Source organism: Tachysurus fulvidraco, chromosome 20 (genome assembly GCF_022655615.1).
Source record: "Tachysurus fulvidraco isolate hzauxx_2018 chromosome 20, HZAU_PFXX_2.0, whole genome shotgun sequence".
Lineage (NCBI taxonomy): Eukaryota > Metazoa > Chordata > Actinopteri > Siluriformes > Bagridae > Tachysurus > Tachysurus fulvidraco.
The window spans coordinates 8,128,105-8,153,915 of record NC_062537.1 but is presented as its reverse complement, the minus strand read 5'-3'; the positions used below and the strand labels follow the sequence as shown (position 1 = coordinate 8,153,915).

Sequence of the window (25,811 nt, the reverse complement as noted above, 5' to 3'; positions counted from 1 at the left end):
TATCGTATCATATCTTCTGATACATTATAACATAATGGTTGCCAATAAAACTGAAAAGCATATTTAACAGAACTAGCAGCCACCTTGGTTAGAATCATCAGTATAAGTCTGTGAGAGTGTAATACGTAGGTGGGAAGCACAGCTTTCACATTAGAAGTAATTTGGATTAATGATGCAGTTCTGATTTGTATATTTCAAATAAATATGTTACTTTATTCATTTATATTAGCATCTATACATATAATAATGTCTTTTTAGGAAGCTATGCACAGAGAAGTAGAGGCCCTGAGAATTGCTTGCAATGTGCAAAGGAAAAATAAATAAGAACATCTGACACAGAGCGTGTCTTGGCTGAACAAATGCATTTGGATTATATTCGTAAAAATAATGGTGCTGTGACAGGGTCTCTCCTTGAACTTGATAAGAAACATTATTTTAAACTTTACGAACTAAAGGAGATTCATGGATCATTGCCGTTTTTTGGGAAGTAAAGACCAAAAATTGTTATTGTTAAAAAAACGAAAGGTTTGTAGTGGGAAGTAATCATTCAAGTTGATTACTCAGTAACAAAAATTGTGGACGCAAAAATGTTCTCAAACTGAAGAACCTCTTTTTGCCGAAGAAAAAAGAGAAGCCGATTCTGTAATCCGCTTGGTATGCCTGTAGTATGCCTAAAGAAAACACAGTTTAACCTCAATAAGTGTGTTACAGTTACAGCATCTGCCTTGTAACAGATGCAATATTGTAATATAATATTTTCTGCCTCATTCCCACAGGAAGCATGTGGATCTCTTAGTCCCACAGGATGTCTGTCTAAATGTCAGCATCTACATCCGACAATAAATGTGGATCATGTCATTGCTTCTTGGAATTTTAAGAAGAGAATAATGTGTGTTTCATGGCCTCGTTACAGTCTGAGTTGCCATTTTTATCAAACACACACGAGCAATAGTGGAGCTCTGTCTGGTATGTCCTGAAAGTGCTCTGGTTGGCAATTATGTCTGGTTCTTCTTTTGTTCCCTACATCTTTAGATGTGATTTAGAGACAGAGAGAAAGCTATGGCTTTATCAGTTTAGAGAGCTCTCGAAAGATGTTTTTTTCAGTGTAGTATTTGGTCAGTGTGACCTTATACCAGGACTTCCAGGAGGATAGTCACAAAAAAAGAGCTGCTTTCCGAGAGTAGAAAGTGCTGTGATGACCAGCTAGACTAATGGACCATGAATAAATCTGAACATTACTGTGTGTGCATGTGATCCAGGAACAATATCTGCCTCCCACTCCAGTTTCCTTAACATAAGCCAGATATGCATTTACCCGGAGCTCTGACTAAAGAAGTGACTAGACCTGTTCAACAAATAGAAACACTCTTGTTTCTGTTGTGCTGCAAATAACACCACTGTAGATTAGGGTGAATATTAGGAATAATTCAGAAATATTAAGAAATACATAATCTGGTCAGAAGTATGTGGACACCTGACCATCACACCCACCTTGCTTGTTGACCATCCATTCCAAAACCATAGGCACTCTTATCAAGTTAAACCCTTTTTGTTATAATAATCTCCACTCCACTCTACAGCAGGGGTGTCAAACTCAAGTTAACAGTGGGCCAAAATATAAAACTGAGATAAAGTCACGGGACAAACTGAATATTTATTGAAAAATGAACTGCAACTGATATGTGATGTTCAACCTTTTTCATATGGAAACAAACTTTAGTTTTGCTTAAACACAGGATTTGGAACAACCAGAGCTTGACATTACAAAAACATAAGAAATTAAATTTGAAATAAAAGACACATCAGTGGTGTTCATTTCGCAAACTTTGACCATACACTTTTTCACAAACTCTCCCTCGTTAAAGGGCCGGGCAGATTTTGCAGTCTCTGCTGCCACAATAACGCTTTACAGCCTTTACAGCAGCTTCACTTTTTGACTTAGCTTTCTTGAACATAGTCTGCCGGGAAACCAGACTTTTTTTCATCTACTCCGAGTTCTGGAGCTTCTGCTTTATGTCCAGGTCCTTATACTTCTCATCAATTCGTTTCATAGTGTCTTCTTACAGTATGTTATATTCTTTCGTTACAGACACGTTAGCTCCATTAGCACACAATGGAGTGATAATATTCAATAATATTGGTGAACAGATAATCTGCCTCCCTCCTGTCTTTAAAGCTCCTATTGTCCATCTTTCGTTTGGCCATTTTTGTGAAGGGTGGAATTAACTTGCCCGATGTGACTGTAGCATGGTTGTTAACGACTGTCAACAGAGAATGAGGGTCACTTGCTGTCCGTAACTATGCGTCAATACAGTGGCAAGGCATTCTGGGATTTGTAGTATTAGAGGAGCATGTGGCTAGCCAGCTGTAATGCACATTTGATATGATCTCGCGGGCCAAATATAATTACACTGTGGGCCAAATCTGAGTTTGACACCCCTGCTCTAGACTTTAGAGTGAGGCTGTGCGGATTTGGCTTCATGTTAGTGAGGTCAAGCACCAACATTGGGTGAGGACGCCTGGTGCCAGTTCAACACTCCTGTTAATTACAAAGTTGTTGTTAGTTCTTCACATTCAAATTCTCAAACTACCAAGTGGTTTCTTCTCACCAATCTAAGCAAACCCTGAAGGGTCCCCGGTTAAGGGACAATGTAAAGTAAGACATCATTTACAATTTTGTGCTTCCAAATTTGTGGCAACAGTTTCCAACCTTTGGTAATTTGAGTATTTAATCAATTCATATAGTTTGTACAAAAGTACCTTGTGGATCAAACTATGAATACATTGTACAAGTACAAATTTGTGTTAATTCAAACCTTTGGAAAATATAATGATTACAATCAAACATGGTCATTGACTGTTCTAGTTCATGTTCTATACCAATACTTTGTAATCAGGTGATACAATCCATGTCTATGTTCAACAGTTTTGAAAAACCCTTAAGAAAACATGTAAGAAACCACGGCTATGACATGGCTATTTAAAGTGACCGCTCCCAGCGCTTTGCCTGTCATCACATCGGAACCGTGTTTGGAACCGAAACTTAAAAATTCTGCGCGGTTCTGTTTTCTGTTAAAAAACAGAATAAGAACCGGTTCTCGCTTCTCAACCCTAGCGATAACACATCCTGTGAGTGGAGGGTCTGCAGGCTGATATACGTTGAGAGAGACCAGTGTGAACTTCTGTATTCCATCCACATCAAGGTTTGATGTTTTATGCATGCTGAGATGCTTTTCTGCACACCATGGCTGTAAAAAGTGATTTAATGAGTGCCATTTTGTGCAAACTCTATAGACTGTTGTGTGTAAAAGAAATCCCAGGAGATCAACAGTGTATAAAGTACTAAAATCAGGTACCATCCGCCATGTCATGATCAAAGTCTCAGAGATCGTTCTGATGTTTGATGTGAAGCTTTTCACCTGCATCTGCATGCTTTTGATTCGCATTGCACTGCTGCCAGATGATTGGCTATTGGCAATTACTATACTATATATATATATATATATATATATATATATATATATATATATATATATATATATATACAGAGAGAGAGAGAGAGAGAGAGAGAGAGAGAGAGAGAGCGAGAGAGAGGGAGATGATAGAGAGAGAGAGAGATTATATTATATATATATATATATATATTATATATATATATATATATAGTATATATCAGAAGAGAGAGAAGAGATGAGAGAGGAGAGAGAGAGAGAGAGAGAGAGAGAGAGAGAGAGAGAGAGAGAGAGAGAGAGAGAGAGAGAAGGAGCATATTCCGTCATCAATACTCATCAAATAGTGCAAGTTCTGTAAAGACAGTTGTTGTTAGTCTTGATCTATGTACTTTGATGGCTCTTATTTGAAAATAATTGTTTGTGTTATTTTAAAAGTTGTGTATCTGGTTCATGTAATTAACCAACATATTGAACTGCAGGCTTGTGAAGAGAGATGTATGTAAAAGTGAAAATAAGTATAAATAAATGAAAGTATTTTTGTAGGTTCACTATTATTTGTCAGTTCATTGGAAATGGTACATGCTGTGCCTTTGCACATGAGTATTCAACTGGCTTCTGGCACCTTCTTTCCAAAAACCCATCAGTGATCCTTTGCTATGAAAAGCATTGCTTCTGACAAGAGTGGAAATGAGCAGAGAGATTTAAAGGGCGTTTCCTTACTCTATTTTTTGACAGTTTTATTGCCCCAATAAAACAATAAAACCATAAACCATAATAAAATGATAAAATCATAAATAAAATGTTTATGACTGTAATTATATAATGTTTACTGATAGGTAAAATGTCATACCTTTGATCTGACAGATATATGTCATGATTTTATTATTTTAGGTTTAGGTTAAAAGTTCATAATAATAAAGTTGATGATTGTATTGATATATTGCTTACCGATTCTTTGTGTTTACTCCAAGTAATTAAAGAGCCCGCTTTCCCTCCCACCACCCTATCTTTCATATTGTTTAGCCCAAGACATGGCACAGAAGCATTTGAATAATTCTCCCACTTCAGAAGCTAAAAAATTAGAATTGAAAATAATCCTACATCCCATGATTTCTGCTTTGGTGAAACCTCGACTTTTTCAAGCAGTCAGTACTGTAAATCCAAATGCTCAAAATAATTAAATAGATTGAGAAGTGTCAAATTAATTTTATAAAACTATTCAACTAACTTAAGTATTTTAAGTTTCTAGTACTTTTTTTTCACTTTTTGATTTTATTAAACGAAAAATTTTTTATTAACTTAGACTATTAGCGGTATGTGTAAAGTAAGTGACACTTAAGAGTAAAATTTCATTGTACTTATTTCTGTTGTTTCAACATTAGAATTTCAAAGGTTTCCAACATATAATGATAAAATAAAAAACTCTCCAACATATAATGATAAAATATTTAAACTGAAAAAAAATCAAATAAACATTTAAAATTAATCAGGATTATTGGTGACACGGTAATGGTTCAATGTGTTTTTTACAAGCTATTATAATTGTCTTTTTTTTGTAGTGAATTTCCATAGTAAACAGTTACACCGGTTTAATCTAAACAAAACTTTATAAATCAAGTCAACACAGAACTGAGTCCATCAGTCGGAACAATGAGACAGTAAAATGCCATGCGTGGTTGTTCAATTTCCATTTTCTTGTCAATGGTTAAACGGGTGTAATATTAACAAATTCATGGGTCTGTAGAACTGTTGTTTTCTATTCTGAAATTTATATTGTTTATACTCCATTTCTCTCTACCCAGGGATTTTGCTGAGAACCACATTGAAGTGCTGAACTACTCCACTCTCACAACATGTAGTGAACTCACAGTACTGTAAGTTCTTTAATGCCTTGTTGTATTGTTATATTTATTATGCTTAAGGTTTGATAGTGTTATGGTGTTAATGTATGGACACAATACATTCACCTTCCACTTTAATAGGAATACATTTGACATTTTGACAATACAATGAACCAATCATGAGGCAGCATAACAATACATAAAATTATGCCGATACAAGTCGAGAGCTTCAGGCATTGTTCACATCAAACATCAGAAGGAAAAATATAGGATCTTTGTGACTTTAACTGTGTCATGGTTGTTATATACAGTAGTAAGAATATTGCACCATACATCAAATCTTGAGGTTAGATGAGCTACGATATGAAGACCACTTTAGGTTCCATGATTGTCAGCCAAGAACAAAAATATGAGTCTCAATCAAAGTGGACAACAGAATTTGATCTCCCTCATCAACTAGGAGTTTCAGTGTGAAGATCCTCTGCTAACAGGATGTCTTTTGTTTTTCACACCATTTGGTATAAACTTTGAAAATCCCAGGAGTTCAGAGGTTTCTGAAATAGTCAATCGAGCTCATTTGGCACCAAGAACCATGTCATGATCAAAGTGATAGAGATCATACATTTTTCATTAGGTTGGAAACATGATTTTAGCACTGTGCTGATGCCACATGATTGGCTAATTGGATAACTGCATTAATGAACAGGTGAAAATACATAAGAATACTGACTCACTCTTTTTAAGGTGGCAGCTTTATCCTGGTCAGGTTTACGTAAACAAAACCGTTGTACCATTCACACATTCTCATTTGTTTTTTGGGAGGTTAGAGAAAACTGGAGAATACAGAAAACTCACAGAGGGAGAACATGCACAGAAAGTCTACACACAGTAAGATTAGATCAGGATCAAGATTAGACCAGAGATCAGATTGGTTCCTAGTTGGTAAGGCACATTGTCTGGTGCTGTAGGTGAGAAACCATTCTTTTTGTCACAACACATTCCCAGTCTCAATAAATGAAAAGTCACTCTGTGTGTGTGTGTGTGTGTGTGTGTGTGTGTGTGTGTGTGTGTGTGTGTGTGTGTGTGTGTGTGTGTGTGTGTGTGTGTGTGTGTGTGTGTGTGTGTGTTAGCATGTGTGTCAACTTAGGTTATTGTGCCCTAGAGAGAAAATACAAGCTGCTCATTATAGCTCATGTCTATTATTTTGATGATAACAGTTACTGTTATTAAGTGTTCATTAGTCATGGCATTTTAAAACGGTCCTTTCCTGTTTTTAGATCATTGCGTGACAATAAAATTAGGACTCTTCCTGAAAGCACTTTTCAGTCCCTTGGAGCATTGGCAGAGCTGTAAGTACATCAAAGAGAGCGTTAAAGCAACGTACCTCTGGTTCTTATTAGTAAATAAGTACATTTTCGACCTGATCCAAAATCTGTTACATTTACGGCTTGATTTTCCACAGGCACATGCTTCTACTAACATAAATTCCTTTGTTCCATTCCATTCCTTTCCCTTCCTGTCCTTTTCTTTCCTGTCTTCATAGGGATTTGTCTTGCAACAGTATTGCAGATCTCCCCAACAGCATATTTAAGAATTTAAAATCACTATTGAAACTGTGAGTCATCTATCAAAATATAGAATTCTTTAATAAACTAATAATAATTTAAATAATATAGTATCACTATAATAAATACATAAAATGAAAAATATATTCATTTATCAGGGATAACATTATGACCATTGACAGATGAAGTGAATAACACTGATTATGATATGAAGTGGGGAAAAAATGGGTAAGTGTAAGGATTTGAACAAGTTTGGCAAAGGCCAAATTGTGATGGCTAGACAACTGGGTCAGAGCATCTGTAAAACTGTGGGGTGTTCCCAGTTCCCGGTGGTCAGTTTCGATCAACTGTAGTATAAGGAATGAACAGTGTTGAACTGGCGACAGGGTTTATGGGTGGCCAAGGCACACTGATGCACGTGGGGAGCGATGGCTGGCCCGTAAGGTCTGATCCAATAGATGAGCTACTGTAGCTCAAATTGCTTAAGAAGTCAGTGCTGGTTCTGATGGAAAGGTATAAGAATACACAGTGCAATGCAGTTTGCTGCATATAAGGCGGCATAGCCACAAACCAGTCATGGTTACCATGCTGACCTCTGTCCCTTGCCGGAAGTGGCAACAAACTGAACTGCACCACGGAGCAATGGAAGATGATGGCCAGGTCTGATAAATTGTGTTTTCTTTTACATCACGTTGATGGCCAGGTGTGTGTCACTCACCTGGGGATCACATGGAACCAGGATGAACAAAGGGAAGAAGGCAAGTCTGCGCAGTGTGATGCTTTGGGCAATGTTTCATGGAGGCCCCATATTGCAACTTACAGGACTTAAAGTATTTGCTGCTAACATCCTGGTGCCAGATACCTCAGCACACCTTCAGGGGTATAGTGGAGCCCCTGCCTCAATGGGTCATGGCTGTTTTGGCAGCAAAAGGGGGACCAACACAGTGGTCATAATGTTATGCCTGATCATTGTATAAATTAAAAACTATATATAATTAGTCTTAAATTATAAAATTTTGATTAAATTAAAGATATACTTCTGTTTTGGATTTCTTTTCAGAAATATATCCCACAACCCTTTGCTTCACATTCATGCTGGTCATTTCGATCACCTGATTCAGCTTGAGTCTCTGTGAGTAAACAAAGAGATTTTGTTGGAAAAAATTACACCATATTGTGCAAAATGGTTATATATAAAATTAGCATTATGATTTCAAATTGTGTTTTGCAGAGGATTGGAGGACATTGAGATTCCTGATATACAAACGAAGATGTTCCTCCCAATGAGTAAACTGTCTTACATGTACGTTCTGTAGGTTCTCCTATGTTAAAAGCTGCATCAGGATTTGCCTAGTGCATTCTCTACATATGTATTCCTTATCAGCTTCAATACTCTTCTGTGCAGATATTTTAAGGATTTTCGCTACTGTTCCTACGCACCGCATGTGCGGAAGTGCAAACCCAACACAGACGGGATCTCATCATTTGAGGACCTATTGGCCAACGTGATCCTAAGAGTGTCCGTCTGGGTCATGGCCTTCATTACCTGCTTTGGAAATCTCTTCGTTATTGGAATGCGATCGTGCATTCGTGCAGAGAACAACCTACATGCAGTGTGCATCAAAGTCCTGTGCTGTAGGTTTACATTGCAGAGAGGAAGCACAAAACATTCTATCGCTCATCTATTTACTGAAACACACACTTGCCAAACTGCTAAACATTTTTTGTGTTGATGACATAAAATCAAGTGCTTCACACACAGTCACTATTATCAGATTCGAAAAGACAATCCATTTGTGTGTAAATGATACAATAGAGACAGTGAAATGGATTTTATTAGAATAATGGTGGCACAATGATGAATGGGAATATTAGCCTCAGAGACAAGAACAGTAGTAAAATAAATCATAAAAAGATTTAATGCGAAAGATCGTCATGTTGAGATAAATGCCGCTGCTTGTGTTTTAATCTGTATGTGGCTGGGTTTTGTGGTACGTGTGATCTCAGTGAAAGGGACATGATGTCCTGTGAGGACTGGGTTGCACAGGTTCAGGCAATTTTTTTGTTCTGACGTTTTTTTTTTTTTTGCAGCATGGAGATAATTACCATAGCCATTATCAGCTGTGGAGGATAATGTGTGCAGACAGTCACTCATATAAAAATAGTGTTATAAATTGTAATCAGCTAGTCAAATGAGTCCCTCAAATGAGTGTAAAAATGTCCCTCTGCTTAGAAAATTCTATTCCAAATTTGACCTTCCTCTAATAGACATTTTAAATGAACTAGATAAACTTTATAGGCATTTAATTATATATCTTCTATAACTGCCTTAGCCTGGCAGTTGATCCGGAGCATATGCTGTGAACACTTAAGGAGTTAAGTGGCATAGCAAATCAACCTAATTCTGGGATATCTGGGGTATATGGGTATATTTTTGGAGGTAGGAGAATTGGGTCTCAGGGTCAAACTGGGAACTCTCGCTGTGAGATGGCAATAAAATTCTCTGAACCACCATGACATCACATTTACAGACATATTAAGAAAATATTTACTGTAGCTACATATTTATCATGTAAAAAAATAACAAAACTCTAAACATTTGACTATGAATTATATCATAAATATATGCATTTTCCGCTAACATTTCTCTTTATTAGATGAGTACATAAATATTAAATTATTTTAATTAATTATTAAGTCCATTAAAATTGTCTGTAGTGTGTGAATGTGTGAGTGAATGAGAGTGTGTGTGTGCCCTGTGATGGGTTGGCACACCGTCCAGGGTGTATCCTGCCTCAATGCCCGATGACGCCTGAGATAGGCACAGGCTCCCCGTGACCGGGGAAATTCGTATAAGCGGTAGAAAATTAATTAATGAATTAAGTCCAATTCTTGAAATAGTCGTATTTTTTGTCAAATATTTATTTTCCAACTAGAATGAACATCCAATCATTTTCTAAATTAAATATGCCAACATATCAGACTTGAAATTAGTTAATATACCTAGAAATCTGTCTGGTTAATGTTTTGCTTACTATTTTATTTTTACGTGATATCTCTACATTTTATGTAATATTTTCAAAATGTGAAATCTTAGAGATATCATTTCCCTCATTAAAAATATCTTCACTTAGATATTCCATAAAATATCAGTTTTTCCCAATCTCTGTACATTTTCTTCTGTTTTCTGCAGGTGCAGATTGTCTGATGGGGATCTATCTGTTTTTTCTGGGTGTCTTTGACGTGAAGTTCCGTGGTGAGTACAATAGGAACGCACTGCTCTGGATGGAGAGCCGTGAATGCCGCACCATTGGCTTCCTGGCCATGCTGTCATCTGAAGTGTCAGTGCTCCTCCTCACTTACCTGACTTTGGAAAAGTTTCTGGTCATCGTGTTCCCCTTCAGTCATCTGCGACCCGGGAAGCTGCAGACTGGTGTGGTGCTGGTCTCCATCTGGCTTATAGGATTGACTATAGCTGGTGTACCTCTGCTCAGCGACGACCTTTTTGGCAACTACTACGGACGTAATGGAGTCTGCTTTCCCCTGCATTCAGATAGGCTGGAGAAGCCCACTGCTAAGGGTTACTCTACAGGAATATTTCTTGGTGATTTTTTTTTTAAATAATATGTTGCAGACATACAGATATAAAAGTAGTAGCACTAATTTTATTGTCATTCTGCTCAAATGCATTTAAATTTAAATGTAAATTTAGAGAAAAAAGCCAGTGTGGTTAAGATGCAAAAGATACTAAAATATGAATGGAGAGTTATATACAAAAATAATAGTTAATATGTAAAAGATTTGTATAAGATTTAAAAGATTAATCGATATGCTAAATATATGGGTTGAGGTGGATCTGAAGGCTTGAGAATGCGTCATGTTTTTAGCTTAATCTGGTTTAAGCTAATCTTATAACAGGAAATAGTTAAGATATTTTTATTTGCTAAGGTGTCATGTTTTTTTTTTTTTTTGTAGTGAACCATGTGTTAACTGGCTTTTTTGCTTCTCTGCAGCTGATGTGTTGTTTGTCTGTTCTTTTAAGCTTTCTATATGACCAGTGTTATGTAGTGTATTGTTTTGTATGCTGCAGCATTTTAGTTTTCCTTCACTGGAACTAAAGGGGTGCAAACCTGTTCCAGCATGACACCACGCCTGTGGACAAAACGAGTTAGACATGGTTTGCCAAGTTCAGAGTAGAAGAACTCAAATTGACTTGCTTAGAGCATTGACCTCAACCCCAATAACCACCTTTGGGTTAAACTGTTTGGACAATTGTGTGTCACCCATTTTCTGTGACCAACCTCTCTAATGATCTTGTGGTTGAGTAGAAAAACCCCACAGTCATGCTCCAAAATCCAGTGGAAAGCCTTCCCAGAAAAGTGAAGGTTTAAATAACAGTAAAAGGGCTTTAAATCTGAAATGGGTGGTCAGAAAGCACATGTGGGTGTAATTGTCAAATATCTACAAACATTTGGTCATATAGTCTATCAAAAGAAAGTAATGGAATAAGCCTTCATCTTTTTTGGTCGTTGTATTATGACAAAGAATTCTATGTATATTAAAGTTCATATGCATACCGCATTGTATACCCCCATATTTATAGATCTGAAATCAGTTCTTCTCAAATATGATTAGATTGATAAACATAGTAGTTATAATAGACATTTGTGTGTATCTTGTCAAACCTGTCTTCTCTTAACAGGACTGAACCTGCTGGCTTTCCTAGTCATTGTCTTCTGCTACTCCAGTATGTTCTACTCCATCTACAAGACCGGCATCAACACCACAGATGTGCGTAATCGCTTGCACAAAGATGTGGCTGTAGCCAATCGCTTCTTCTTCATTGTGTTCTCTGACGCTCTCTGCTGGATCCCAATATTCCTCGTCAAAACGTTCTCCCTTCTTAAAATGGAGATACCAGGCATGTACCTCTTACTGCAGCCTATTTTTATATTTATAATAAAATGCATAAAAGCCAATGTGTTCAAAAATATGCAATGTTTTCTCCTTATAGTGATAGTCACAGCATTTTATATAATTTTCCTAATACTTTTAAAATTATTTATCACACACAACTAAATGAATGCAGGCTGGAGGCCATTTATTAAAAATAACAATTATGGTTTTTCTGAACATTTAATTATATGATATTTAATATTGTTAATACTGAAGTAATGTTCTATTTATTATGTGTATATTTCAGTTATACAAAACCATTTAATCTATCTCCTATATAATTAGCTATAAAGTTTTATTTATACAAAACTAGCAATCAGAGACTAAACTGAATCTGACTTAATCTAATATGAATAGTATTGCTCATAATATTAATGAATGTTTTATATTATTATACCTAAGACATAGAGAATAGAGTCACAAACTCACATGCTTCCTGGAGGTCATTTAAAGGTGATTAAGAAAGGAATAAATGAAGGTCATATTTATTTTTCATATTTACAAAAATCAGATGATTTAAATATAAGGTCAATTAGAACATGATATTTAGGATTGCAAATTAAAATTTTCTTTAAGCACCAAAAAAAAAGAACTTAAATTGTGTTTTCATGTCATGCAGGCACTATAAACTCTTGGGTGGTGATCTTCATCCTGCCCATCAACAGTGCCCTGAACCCTATCCTCTATACACTGACAACCAGCTTCTTCAGGGAGCAAGTGGAGCTGTTACTGTGCCGCTGGCAACGCAGCTCGTCCATAATAAAAGACCGCAAGAGTCTCACTAGCAGCACAATCTACATGGAAACTTCCAGGAATATGTTATATCACTCAAAAGGCAAACTGTCCCGGGTCTCCTACCCAGATGTGGATACCCGATATGGCTGATGGAATAGAAAAGTGCTGACTTTATCATCAACACCATCTACATTACATGGGAACTGAAGGCTGTACTACAGAAAAAACAACAGAGGACTCATGGTCTAGACTCTAGGAAAATGGGTTCTACATAAAGGCATGGATCTAGATTAATTTTCTCTCTCAGGAGAATGAATGCATCAAAAGACATTATTATATATATATATATATACAAACTGAGAAAAGTAAGATTATATTTGATGCCTCCATCAAAGCAGATTAAATATTACTGGCCAGTATCTTAGATCATATGCTCTTCACACAGGTGGAGTGTGTTGTCTTTATTGTCACTAGGTCACTTGAAATGTCAAATGAATTTCTTGAGCCAATTCAAGCATTCTTAAATAATAAATCTTAAATCTTAAATTTTGCTGTGGCACACCAAAGGCTCTTGAGACCGCCAAATAGTTTGTAGACCATTTACAATCTGAAGTTAATTATATTCGTATATTCAGTAGATTTGTACTGAGTTTGAAGAAGAGCTTCACCTTTCACATTTTTTTAACCATTTTGAAACCGCTGTATAAATATGGATATGCTCTGAGAGATGCTCTATTTATAGGTTATTTGTTAATGTAATGAAATGCAAATGTGTTATTCTGTACTATAGTAATAATATATTATACATGTTTATGTTTTTTAATGTTTGTCATTACCATTTGCCATCTCTCAGTCTCACATTAGCTTTTCTATTGAACTTCTCTCACTTGTCAGGTTATCACTTTATATTGTTTTATATGGCTTCCCAGGGTAAACCATAATTAAAATGAACCAGCTTCTTTGAAATAGCAATGTGTGTCTTTTAAATACAGATTTTAACCATGCAATTGTCTACACTTACTACCATACAGCACACGGGTAAATAAACATGTTTCACCCCATGAACATGAAATTCACGACTATTTGGAACCAGGAAGCGGCACATAGCACACAGCAAATCAGTAAATCTGTAAGTCAGCTAAACGTGAAGCCTAAACATAACACTTGTAGCAATTAGCCTACATTTATAAACTAAGCAGTACTGAATAAATACATGTTTAAAAGCATTCCTATAGAAAATTTCATTATCCTTAATGATCCTTAGACTATGTGTAAGGTTCTCAGCTCTGATGCTTTTTCCATCCATCCATTTGCACAAGACATACAATACGTGACCAAAGGTTTTTAGACACCTGAGCATCACAGCCACGTGTGGCAACCCCAATGTTGCCACAAATGGTTTGCCACAGAATAGTTTTGCATGCTGTAGCACTACAATTTGCCTTCACTGGAACTAAGGGAAATGCTCCTGTGCAGCAAGGAGCATGTGATCCATAAAGACATAGCTTGCCAAAGCTGGAGTGGTCTGTGTTGAGCCCTGATTGACATCAGTCCCTAACTAATCTCCCACTAATGCCCCTGTGGCTGAATGGGCAAATCCCTACATCCATGCTTCAGGATCTAATAAAAATACCTTCTCAAAAGCAAAGGTGGTTTAAATCTGGAATCAAATATGTGTCCACAAACGTTTAGCCACATAGTACATGTGGGCAAATGAAACCGATTATTGTGTCAATCATTTGGGTACCGAAATTCTCCCTGCACGCATCCTTTCCGTGTGTTTGCCTGTTTGTTATGAATCTGTGCACTCGCCATCAGCATCCAGCAGCATCCCTACAGGTGCAGCGACTATGAATGACGTGATGCTTATCCAATCAACGAGCAGGTCTATAAAAACCTGGTATCTAATTGGTTGCCAAGGGCGGAGCCGCGCTCTCCTCACTCGCTGTCTTTTACTGACAGTCGATGGAAAAACGCTTAAGGCAAGAAGACGCGAGACAAAGTAATTAGGAGATAAGAAGAATAATTCCTCAGTGCTGTGAAGGAAGAATGGCAATTTAACAAAGACTTACACAGAGATATAAGGTACCGAAATATTTTAACCCACGCTTTAATTGTCTAAAGTATCATTTTTTTGTGTCTTGTTGATTTCTTTCGTTTGTAAGGCAGAAGCAAAAGACTCGGCTACATGCTGGCTAGCAGGATGGCATCAGTGTGACCGCAATAAACACTGAAATATTACCGTCATATTGCTTTCAAATTGACGGTGTATATCGATATAATGAAGCAGTGTATTATTAAAATTTGGCTATGGTCCGTGTTCTGAGGAAATGGTGTCGAAGTGATGCTGTGATGCTGATGTCAACAAAGCAGCTGCTGTTCACGCGCAGCAGCTTTTATAAAATGGCGCGTTCACTGAGCACGTTAATGTGAAATTCTGCCAAAAATCGATACCTTTTGTTTTAATCTAGTAGTCCAAAGAGGCATAGTGTGTGAATTGAAAGAAAAAAATGATTTGACTTGGATCTCATTTCACCCTTTGGCCTTGTATATAAAATTTTCTATTAAAAAAAATTATATATATATATATATATATATATATATATATATATATATATATATATATATAAATATATATATATATATAGATAGAGAGATAGAGAGATAGAGAGAGAGATATAGAGATATATATATATATATATATATATATATATATATATATATATATAGAGAGAGAGAGAGAGAGAGAGAGAGAGAGAGAGAGAGAGAGAATCTAGAAATTCTAATACACTTATTGATCAGTGTAATTAAGTAATGGTGAAAATAATTCACCACAATTTTTTAGAGTGACCAAATTGATTTGCTATTCATTCACAGTTACTAGTTTTCTCAGCACTCTTGTCATCCCTGTTTTAGGTTGAAACTTTAGGTTGTTTGGATTATTTAAATGTTATTGTTTCCATATTTCACCGAAACTCATCCATCCTGAGTGCTACACATCTTACAATTCTGTAAGGCTTGAGAACTTGTCCACCTTTGAGTGTTGGATATCTCCAAGCACACTACAAAGCCAAAGGTTTGTGGATGCCTGACTATCACACCCGTATGTGTTGTTGAGCATCCCATTCCAGATTTAATGCCCCTTTGCTGGTAATATCCTCCACTGTTCCGGGAAGACTTTAAATCACTTTATTCTGGAGCGTGGCTGTGGGGAGTTTTCCAATCAGCCACAAGAGTATTAGATGAGGCCAGGGTCCAGTCCTTTCACTCCATGTCTTCATTGGCCTCACTTTGTGCACAGAGGCATTGTCATGCTGGACATCTGACTTAGGATATAAAGAAATTTTGGAAATTTTCTTCCATCTACTTATTGGTGTGAAGGTCATGTGTCCACAGAATATTGGCCATGTAGTCTAGGTCTCCCTCGCATCTTCCTGGGTATCTGCCTCTCTCTATCTGTTTATCCTGATGCTGCTCTAAAGTAAATAATACTTAATATTTTGTTGCATATCCCTTGCTTGCAAAAACTGCATCAAGCCAGTAACCCACTTACCTCACCAAACTGTTGCATTCTTCTTTTGTGAGGCTTTTACAGGCTTGCACTGCTGCTTCATTCATTTGTTGTGGAAGGTTTGTTCAGGAGGCAGAATGCTGCTCAGTTGTGTTAAAGTCAGGTTAATGATTTTTCCTGTGTAAAACTTTCCACATTTTTGGATGTTCTTCCCAATTGGCTCGGATGCATTACTGTGTAAATTGGCAGACAGAATGGTTCTGTAAACTTCTGAGTTCATTCTGCTGCTATCATCATGAGTTACATCATCAATAAAAATGAATGAGTCTGTATCAGAAGCAGCCATGCAAGCCCAAGCCATGATACTAATGCCATTGTGCTTGACTGATGATCTTGTAAGTTTTGGATCATGGCCTTTCCATCACTTTGGTAGATGTTAATTTTATTTCCAAGACTGCATTTTCCACTTTGTTCTTTTGACTCTTGCTTCTGATCACCGGTATACATCTTGCAGTATGGCCGCTATATTTCTGCTCTCAAAGTCATGAAGGATTGTGATCACTTCACCCATGACCTCTGGATCTTATTGTTGTCATTGACTGTTGCTTTTGGTTTTGCTTCACAGTGTCCATTTACTGCTGATGGCCAGCCTTTTCCCGGGCTGGTTGTTAGTACACCAGTGGTTCCTTTTCTTTCTTTTTTTTCCCGGGACATTCCATCTTTCTTGTATTAGCTATTTCTCATTGTGTGTGCAGTTTATCTGATTTATTTGTTTGACTGATGTGTGGATTCAAATTAAGTGAACATATTACAATGTTGTATGTTGTTTAAAATGTCTAGATGTGCTTCTTTGTGTGCTCCTTTAGGGATGACTGTAACTTTGAGTGCTAAAATAATACACCTCAATTATTAAACAAGCGGTAGGAGCCATGATCTATACTTATCACAGTCTTTTAGCATTTATGCCTTGCCCTCCCTTGCTTTTTTCTCACCATTTTTCACTGACTTGGTATGTGCTAGAGTCTGGCAGTAGTCTGTTTGATTAGCCAACAAAACATTCAACCCATATGCTGACTGTTAATAACTATCACTGCTCCACTACAGGCCTAAAAGAAATCCCATGAATTAAATTATATTATAGGTTGTCATAGATGTTTGCTTTTCTTTTTCACACAATTTGACTGCTTTTTTTAGTGTTTATATGCACTGCTTGTTTATAGTGTACAGTATCTGCACTGCCTGGTGATGCAGCATGTAGCTTTGCTGCTTCACAGTTCCAGGATTGTTCATCTGATTCAAAACTTGGCTTACTATCACTGAGTTTGACATGTAATCATCATGTCCATGATTTACCCCAGTTTCCCTACCCAAAGATATGCTGCTAAGATAAATTTACCCTTTATGCGAATGACTACAAAACTTTCCCAGAAGAGTGAAGGTAATTATAACTCAAAGGGAAATGTGGAATGGGATGTTCAAAAGCTTATATGGGTCTGGTGGTCGGGTCTCCACAAAGATCCCGATAATGTATACATTCGTGTATTTAGCAAGCAGAAAGAATAAGAAGAGAATTTATCTTGCTCTAGGCCACTAGATGGCAGAATAATACTTCCTATTTATGGTTTGAAGCACAGGTTTCCAACCCCTATACTGAAATACTTGAATGTTTTACGCATTGTAATGTCTACTCCCAGTTTAACTGAATCAGCTAAATAATCAGCGAATGTACTAATTAACAGCCGTTATTTTGAACTGGGGGTGTCCAAGCAGGAAAAACACTAAAATGTGCACTCTATGGAGTTAGACAGGGTTGGGAACCTGTGGCTGATAGCAATCAATAGGTTGAAAGATTGTTGTGATGATTTACTTTTACCTCATTTAGCTGACAATCTTGTCCAAAGCCACTTACAGTTGAAATAGGATACAGCTGAGCGTTAAAGGCCTTCCTTGCTCAAGGACCCAACAGTGGTAGTGCTGTAGCATGGGATGTGAAATCCAACTCATAAGTCAGAATCCCAAAGCCTTAACCACTGAGCTACTTCTGCCTACAGCTGATATACATTAAAGTTCAGATTCAGTTCCTGATTACAGAGGTGTTTTACTCACACACACACACACACACACACACACACACGCACACGCACACACACACACACACACACACATATGCACACAGCAATTGCATTAACAGCTCATGTAGGCTAATGGCCTTGGGATGACTGTTCCCACCAGCACATAGAGCACATCAGCTGTCTGGAAATAGATGGGCAGCCTACATACAAAAAGGTATAAAAACCCAGAGACTCACAGAAAATCAGAATCATTTAGTAGATAATATTTTAAAAATAACGTGTAAGTAAAAGCTGAGTGTAAAACGCAGCCCTTTTAAACCACACTCACTGTTAGCTGACCACTAAAAACTAAAATGTTTGTGCGTGCTGATGCCATGTTAATTGAATCATTTGTGTTAGTCTAGGTTTACAGGATGTGTGTAATTGTTGTTCATGTTAAGCAGACGTGGTATGTATTGTCTATGTTTGTGTCTGTGGGTGGGGGTGAAAGGGTGGAACAGAAACCACTATAGGTCTATGTTTACTGGTTAGCACTAATGAGTGGGTGTGCCTGTGTCTTGTGTGTGTCTTTGTGTGTATGTGTGTGTTTGTGTAAGATTAAGGGTTTTGTGCTGTAGTGCGTCAGGGTGGACAAATCAGTTAGGGACAAGAAGATAATTTGTTGGTGCAGTTAGCTTTTTATTTGTAGTTGCCTGGTGGTCGAACAGGCTGAATAGGCTTGTGGTCACCAGAAAGTTTTCTTCTCTCTTTCAAAAAACAGAGAAAGAACTAAGTGTGAAATATAAGTGTGGATTAAATCTAGTAACTCTCCTGCTAGCAAAACCTGCAGACAAAACCATAAAAAAAAAACTTTGTTGTAGAACTTTACACATATTTGTGTCTATATTAATATATTTGTGTAGCTAACTAGCTCATGATACTTTATATTTATACTTTACATTACAATGCTGCCACTCCTTAGCCTAGTCCAGGCAACCGAAGGAAGCTGAAACATGGGACTGGGTATCACAGTAGAACTTGAACCTACCTGGTGGGATAGCTAATAAATGATTTATTCACCCCTCTGTGTACTGATTTGTCTCTTTAGTGAAAGATGTCATCGCTCTTATCTGTTAAGGACAGTGTACCACCTCTTAGGGAGTCCCAATAGCTTCTAAAATACTGATGCAAGGAAAGAGGAAACCCAGTTCATATTAAATGTTTCACCTTTTTTAGGTGAACTTCCAAACATTCAGAAAGGGAAAATGTTCATGTTTTGTATTCCCATCACTTAGTGGTACATTCATTTTCAAAGGATGATTCAGTGAGCAGTTTTGGACTAAGAGAAAGATGTTTTGGACCAGGAGAAGTTTCTAGGTTCCCAGCATGCTCTATGGCATGACATCATAGCTAACGAATCAGGATCAGATCAAGTCTTATTGTTATATTTCAGGAACAGACGAGTGAGATATTTTGTCCCCTCAAGGCTTCTCTCTCGATCAGCTTTTTCTCTGCTCTGTTTATATTTCACGTTGTCCCTGTCTCTCCTTCGTTTTGGAAATGACTAGGGCTTAAGACTCTTCTTTCTGTCCCTGCCAAAAGAAAAACGACTTCAAGTCAGTAATATCTGTAGGTCAGAGAACAGAAAGTCATTTATTAGCCTGCTGTCCTTGTTCTTAAGGTTTTCACAAATCTCAGCTTGGTTGAATGTAGAAACTTATAAAGAATCTCAGATGAAAGCATTTGGGAGGAACACTCAAGGGACGTGGTGTCTTGATGACTGTTAGAGAAACAGCACACGTACTGTATACTGTATATGCAAATATAAGACAATCACCTGCTCATTCTTTTTTGTAGAGTTTGTTTATAAAACAAATCCAGAAAAAAAGATTCAAATCACAGAAAAACCTGCCTCATTTTCACACCCCCATTACACTCCCTTCTACATTTTACAACCACCCCGCCCTCTTTCTGTGCCTGTGAAAAGAGGCGGACCTGGACTGAGTAACCCTACACCTGCCTCATTCAGCAGTGTTACTGTAACAGGCTAAACAGCCTCGACCAGTGACAGCGCAGGCTCCACCACACATGCTTTTCTGACAAACATTTCGGCTTCACGACTTCACACAGAAAAGGCAAACTCACCAACACACAGATACTAAAGAGGAAATGCTACTGACACAAACAGTGTAGGGGACGACTGAAGAAAAGAGATCAGAACAGTCAGAGAAGTAAAGGAAGATTGAAAGAACAGGCTGCCAGTTTGAGGTATCCATGCTGTTGAGTGAGTGAACACGGTTGCTCTCAGTCACCCTGGTGTCGGACATGCCTAAAGAGGATGCGGTACCAAGCGACACAAACTCCTGTGACGCCCAGGGCCAGGACGGCATTGTCCTGGTGCAGATGGCAAACCTCTCCATGGATATGTTTACACCTGGAGACTTCAAAGGGAAGTTCCGAAAGATCCAGCCCAAGAAAAGACCTACAATTATTCGAGAGGATACACCAGGTAGTGTTTATTGTGTACTACATCCTACAGTGTATTCTATCCTCATGCTGAACCTTAACACATAGCAGCTTTGAATGAAGTATTGACAACTGATCTAATGTCCTCAAGAGTAAATCTGTTGCTATTGATTCAAGTGTCTTGTACAGTAAATCAACTGCTTCCTGTTGTGACTTGTAAGATCTTTTAAAACCCTCACATATCACATATACAGCTATGTAGGACGCTGTCTTTGAAAACTCTAATTCGAAACTCCGGTGTGACACAACATGGTGATGTCATTGCAGAGTAATGACAGCCTCTGAAATGACTACACAAGCTTCACATGTTGTTAGTAGACCAGCTATTTGGTAGACTGTTTAAAGAAAAACATTGTTCATGTTTTGCTTGTAATTTGAGTGTTTAGAGCTGGTGCTATCTCAGTCCTGTGAGGATTTTTTCTTGGAAAATGGACATGATCAGATTCCTAAGTGTACATCTAGCCTGAGGCAGCTAACAAGAAATGTCTTTGCAGTTTTAAACAAGAAAGTAAATGTTTATCACAGTTGTACATGCTATTTTTGCATATTTAAAAACACAAAAAGAAGCTAAATAATTTTGACATGAAGAGGAAAATAGAATAGTCTGGAATGCTGTATTTGACAAACATCACTGTACAATAGAAAGTACAGTAATTAAGTAAGTAAGTAATTTAGGTAATTAAGTGATATTGCACAATCTAGAGTGCTGAAATACTGAATATCGACACAGCTGTGATTCAGCATAGGTCAATATTCAGTGTAATTGTACTCTTGCTTGTGTGCTGTTGCTTTTATTCAAGAAATAACTACAGAGTAAGTGACATTTCAGAAACGATACAGCCAACTGTTCTGTTTACTTTGGCTGCGCAAGTGGAAATAGGTCTTGAAGAAGCAACAGTCACTTTACGCTACATCAGGTCGTGGAATATCTGGCTCAGATCGCTGTACATTGTACATTCTCATTAAAGTGCTTCTAGTTAAATTGGAGTCTCTTTTTCTTTTCTCATTATCTGATGAGCTTTTAGATTTTGTAAGTCAAAAGTTAGATTCCTGAAAATGATCATTTGGCAATGACTTTTGCTAATACATTAGGAAGTGGCATTTTACGAATCAAGCACAGACAAGCGGAGTGAGACACATCGTGAAATGTCCTGTTGCGTTTATACTACATATAAGCACTTTTGGAACAGTTGCTCAGCCAGCTAATTGTTGTATAAGGTCAGTTGTTGCAGCAGTCTGAAAGATGTTAGAAAATCAATAACCATTACCATAACAATAAAGGTATGATAAGCAAGAAACTGAGAAACCAATATTGTATGAAAGCTACGAAAACATCTGTGTTAAAATGTGTTTAGTAAAATGTTAATAAACAGCTCCAGTGACTCGAGTTCTGTACTTAGTTCAGGGAAATGTGTTGGATACTGCTGGAAAAACTACTGGAAATTTCCATTAATGCTACAAAGAATACATTGCAAAGAATATGGATAAAAATAAGTGAATTATATTAATAGGATAAATTAATAATAATTATATGTAGGAATCCAACCCTTGTTTTCTGTTGTTGGGTATCTCTGCTGATTGCCTTTTCAGACCTCTATTAAGACAGGTGTGTGAAATGCCTGCACTCAGGATTTCACATAGAAGCCTCAGTGTTAACTCACTGAAGAGCGTCTTTGTCAAAGGGAATTCCTCTCGAGAGCTGTGTCCTGAGCTTTGGGGCTTTGTTAACCGTTTTTAAGAGGCAGACTTTAATCTGGCTAAGTGAGCATGCATTGATCTACTTGCACGGCTGATTTGTGTCACATTTCACAGGCCTCATTCTGTGGTGAATATCTCTGATCTGGTGAAGAACTCCCAGTGACCAGAGACTTGTACTAGTGATGACTTTACACTAGAGCACTCCAGTAGAGTATTTTACTGCATTTCCAGTGTCAGATCTGAACAGCTGGGTCTCTGTTTCGAATGCCTGGAATTGTCCAAGTCTTTTTTAAAAGAGGAAAGAGAATAGGGTGTTTATGAGAAAAGCTCCTTTATGGCCTGTTGAGGATTTCTAATACCAACCAAATCCAGGCAACGTTCATGAATAAATGTACAAATTATTTTTGATCAAATGAAGTTTAAAAGATTCTAGAAAAGCCTGAATAAATGTGACTGCAGCTGCTGTGGAGACAGATGGTGATTGCTGTGTGCTGTAAGAGGCAGCTGGTATAGATCCAAGCCAGCTAAGAAGACTCAGCCGTAGCAGAGACCAATAAAGAAGCACAAAAACTGTCGAGTCATTCCTTATGTTTGGCCAGTGCAAACAGTCATCCAATACATATTCATATCACATTTAGTCTTTACTATTTTTTATACGTAAATTATTAACTGAACGGTTACGTTTTATGGTTTCCTGAGGATTAAATATTAAATAAGTGTTTTACGTGGTCAGAAATGTAGGAATACTGTAGGTTTGCAAATCCAGCCAGAATCATTTTTACTATACCTTTGAATTGCTTTTCTGTTCCTTATTGCCACTTTTGTTTATTTTCCATAAGTCAACTTATATTGTATTGTACCACCACAGTGTGGTAAGTCAGAACGTGTGCATTATTTTGTATAACAGCACGAGTCAGACAGTAGTTCTGACTGTAATATGGACAATGGGTAAGTATCCATGCCCTCATATTATTATTATTTCTATAATAACAGCTCATACACAGCAAATTGTATGGCAGAAGCTTCATCTAATAAGACAGATAGTAAATAGATTTAAAAACATGTTTAACAAAGTTAAACCTATTGTAATTGGTGCTTTCTGGTTCCTGTGTAAATTAGTGATACTGTATAGGGAGAGTGAGGCTGGAGGAGAATGACTGTTTATCGCCGCTATAACATAAGCAAACACAGGAACTTATCAGATGTTCCACAACGTTAACGCAAACTGTAAAATGCATAACATTTTGTACATTAATGAATTAGACATTGTTGATCGTTGGCAAATCACTGTGTTATGAGTGGTGTGTATTATTTTTACATAAACAATGAAAAGTCTGCAGCCAGGAGGAGCTGATTGCTTTGTGCAACATAAATGGTTATGGGGTTAAGGAGTCTGCAGTCCAGCTGTGATAACGTCTGCATCTTGTGCCAGTTAAAGGCCATTATCAAGGCTAATTTACTTAAAATTGGTACTTTTATCTATTTCTGGCCTTCTTGGTCTAACAGTGAGTGGGGCAGGGCACCAAATCATCCAAAAAGAACAAGAACATTTGTGGAGATAAAGAGCATGATTAGTTTTGGTATTTTGCCAAAAGCCTGTATCAGACTTGAAGTCTAACTGCTTTCACCTGGAAGTCATTTGTATGAGAACTTGTAAGTCGGCTTGTCGTTTGTGCTCCTCTGACAGATAGGATCACATTCCAGCTGGGAGCTGGACAAATACCAGTACTGATACTCATCAGCAAGCAGTGCACCATACGGTCTTAGTCGTTCCAGCCACCAAGTCGGTGTGTAAACGCAGACCAGGAAGAGCTGGTCTAACGATCAGAGAAGAAAATCCAATTATTTTTGTGCTGTGTCATGTAATACTTGACAACATGACCTTAAAAATTCTTTTTTTTACTCTGTTATTGTAATCATACAGTATTTTTTAGTTACAACATTTGTAGCAATCATTTTCAATAAAAAGCGCTGATTGCACAGTATCTTTGCCTTACAATTTCCCTGCTACCTTTGTTGCCTTAAGCATAAGCTGTAGTTTACACATGCTATTGAGAGTGAAATCTAAATAAAGCCCATAAGGCTGCAGTCTGCCTGAGGAGCTTGAATACACACACAATGTGCACAGTATATAGGCAAAGGGAAGGCTGCACATTCTGCAAAAACTCCTGTTCAACTATACGGCTTTGGCTTTGGCACATGAACAAATCACTAGTTCATTTCTGCATGATTTGAGAAGCTAAAATTTTGTTGCCATTCAAATAAATAAAACACGCTGCTGCCACTGGTGTGTGTGATTTCTCCTCAGAGAATCATTTATGCTTTTGTGCTGTTTGACATTTGATTCTTGGGAGATCTGTTTAGTTATTGTTCTCACAGCACACCTAGCACATACTGGGTCTTTTATTTCAGGTATTTTGCTGCATCCCATTGGTTAGTGTTTGGAACCAAACTACTGCATGTTGTATCAGTGAGCAGAATTGTGATTGTGTAATCTTGTCACTAAACACACATCTTAAAGCTATGTTTATTGTTTTAAAAAAAAATCCATTGCTTTTAACATTCTATTTTATAACTAAACACGATATGCTGTACATACTTTTTTATTTTAGAGATTATATCTTGTTGCAAAAATAACCTTATTTATTCACTTTGTTTACTAAATGTGATAATTCTGTATCCATCTGCTGTGTAAAGATATTGTACAGACCAAACAGAGTAAAAAGCACAGTCTGGGGTGTTAGAGGATAGAGGAAATGTTGTTTCTGTAATGCCTTAGGATGTCTCTCTCTATGTCTCCTGTACTATCAGTACTAACAGCTTAGGATTTAATTACACCCCCCCCCCTCTCTCTCTCTCTTTCTCGCTCTCTCTCCCTCGCGCTCTTGCTCTCTCTCGCTCTTGCTCTCTCTCTTGCTCTCTCTCTCTCTCTCTCTCTCTCTCTCTCTCTCTCTCTCTCTCTCTCTCTCTCTCTCTCTCTCTCTCTCTCTCTCTCTCTCTCTCTCTCTCTCTCTCTCTCTCTCTCTCTCTCTCTCTCATGCTTTTAATCTCCTTAGTCTTCTCCACTGTCTGTGTCCCCCTAGACAATTATGTTCAACCAATCCTGAGCCAATCCTCTTAAAGTAGGGAGGGATCAAGAGAGGCTGTCAGTGTGTGTGTGTGTTTGTGTGTGTGTGTGTGTCAGAGAGAGAGAGAGAGAGAGGGAGGGAGAGAATCAAGAGTTTCTGCTCATTGCTGACCCAGGATGAGTTAGCGAGGTGGCTCTTTCTATCTCTGCTGCATCTCTTCTCTGCCTTTCCTTATCCCTGTATCCCTGCACTGCTGCAGAGACAGAGCAAACATGACAAGTCAACAGGACTCAGGGTTCTTTGAGATCAGCATCAAGTCCTTTCTGAAATCCTGGAGCAGCCGTGAGTACACACGCTCTCTCTCTCTCACACTGTCTGTGTCTCTCTCTCACACTTCGTATACACACA

The 25,811-nt window shown here is 37.6% G+C and overlaps 2 protein-coding genes across 16 annotated transcripts in view; both read left to right on the top strand.

The window, feature by feature from the left end:
- rxfp2a (relaxin family peptide receptor 2a) overlaps nt 1-13,515 on the top strand; it is a 69,705-nt gene extending 56,190 nt beyond the window's left edge. Inside the window, exons 10-18 of the mRNA XM_027137489.2 lie at nt 5,255-5,326; nt 6,571-6,642; nt 6,837-6,908; nt 7,919-7,990; nt 8,090-8,161; nt 8,264-8,493; nt 10,052-10,462; nt 11,561-11,779; nt 12,434-13,515. Coding sequence (XP_026993290.1) covers nt 5,255-5,326; nt 6,571-6,642; nt 6,837-6,908; nt 7,919-7,990; nt 8,090-8,161; nt 8,264-8,493; nt 10,052-10,462; nt 11,561-11,779; nt 12,434-12,699 — 1,486 coding nt within the window. The 3' untranslated portion in view covers nt 12,700-13,515. The remainder of the gene's footprint in view (nt 1-5,254; nt 5,327-6,570; nt 6,643-6,836; nt 6,909-7,918; nt 7,991-8,089; nt 8,162-8,263; nt 8,494-10,051; nt 10,463-11,560; nt 11,780-12,433) is intronic.
- Nucleotides 13,516-14,480: 965 nt separating this feature from the next.
- fryb (furry homolog b (Drosophila)) overlaps nt 14,481-25,811 on the top strand; it is a 63,951-nt gene continuing 52,620 nt past the window's right edge. For 7 of the 15 annotated variants that reach the window (XM_027138725.2, XM_027138710.2, XM_027138677.2 and 4 more), the window contains exon 1: nt 20,138-20,620. In XM_027138725.2, the coding sequence (XP_026994526.1) occupies nt 20,437-20,620 (184 nt within the window). In that variant the 5' untranslated portion in view covers nt 20,138-20,436. Of the gene's footprint in view, nt 14,635-16,926; nt 16,981-20,136; nt 20,621-25,662; nt 25,746-25,811 lie in introns of those variants that run through there. The other 8 variants (XM_027138686.2, XM_027138691.2, XM_047804807.1 and 5 more) reach the window with 4 other exon arrangements.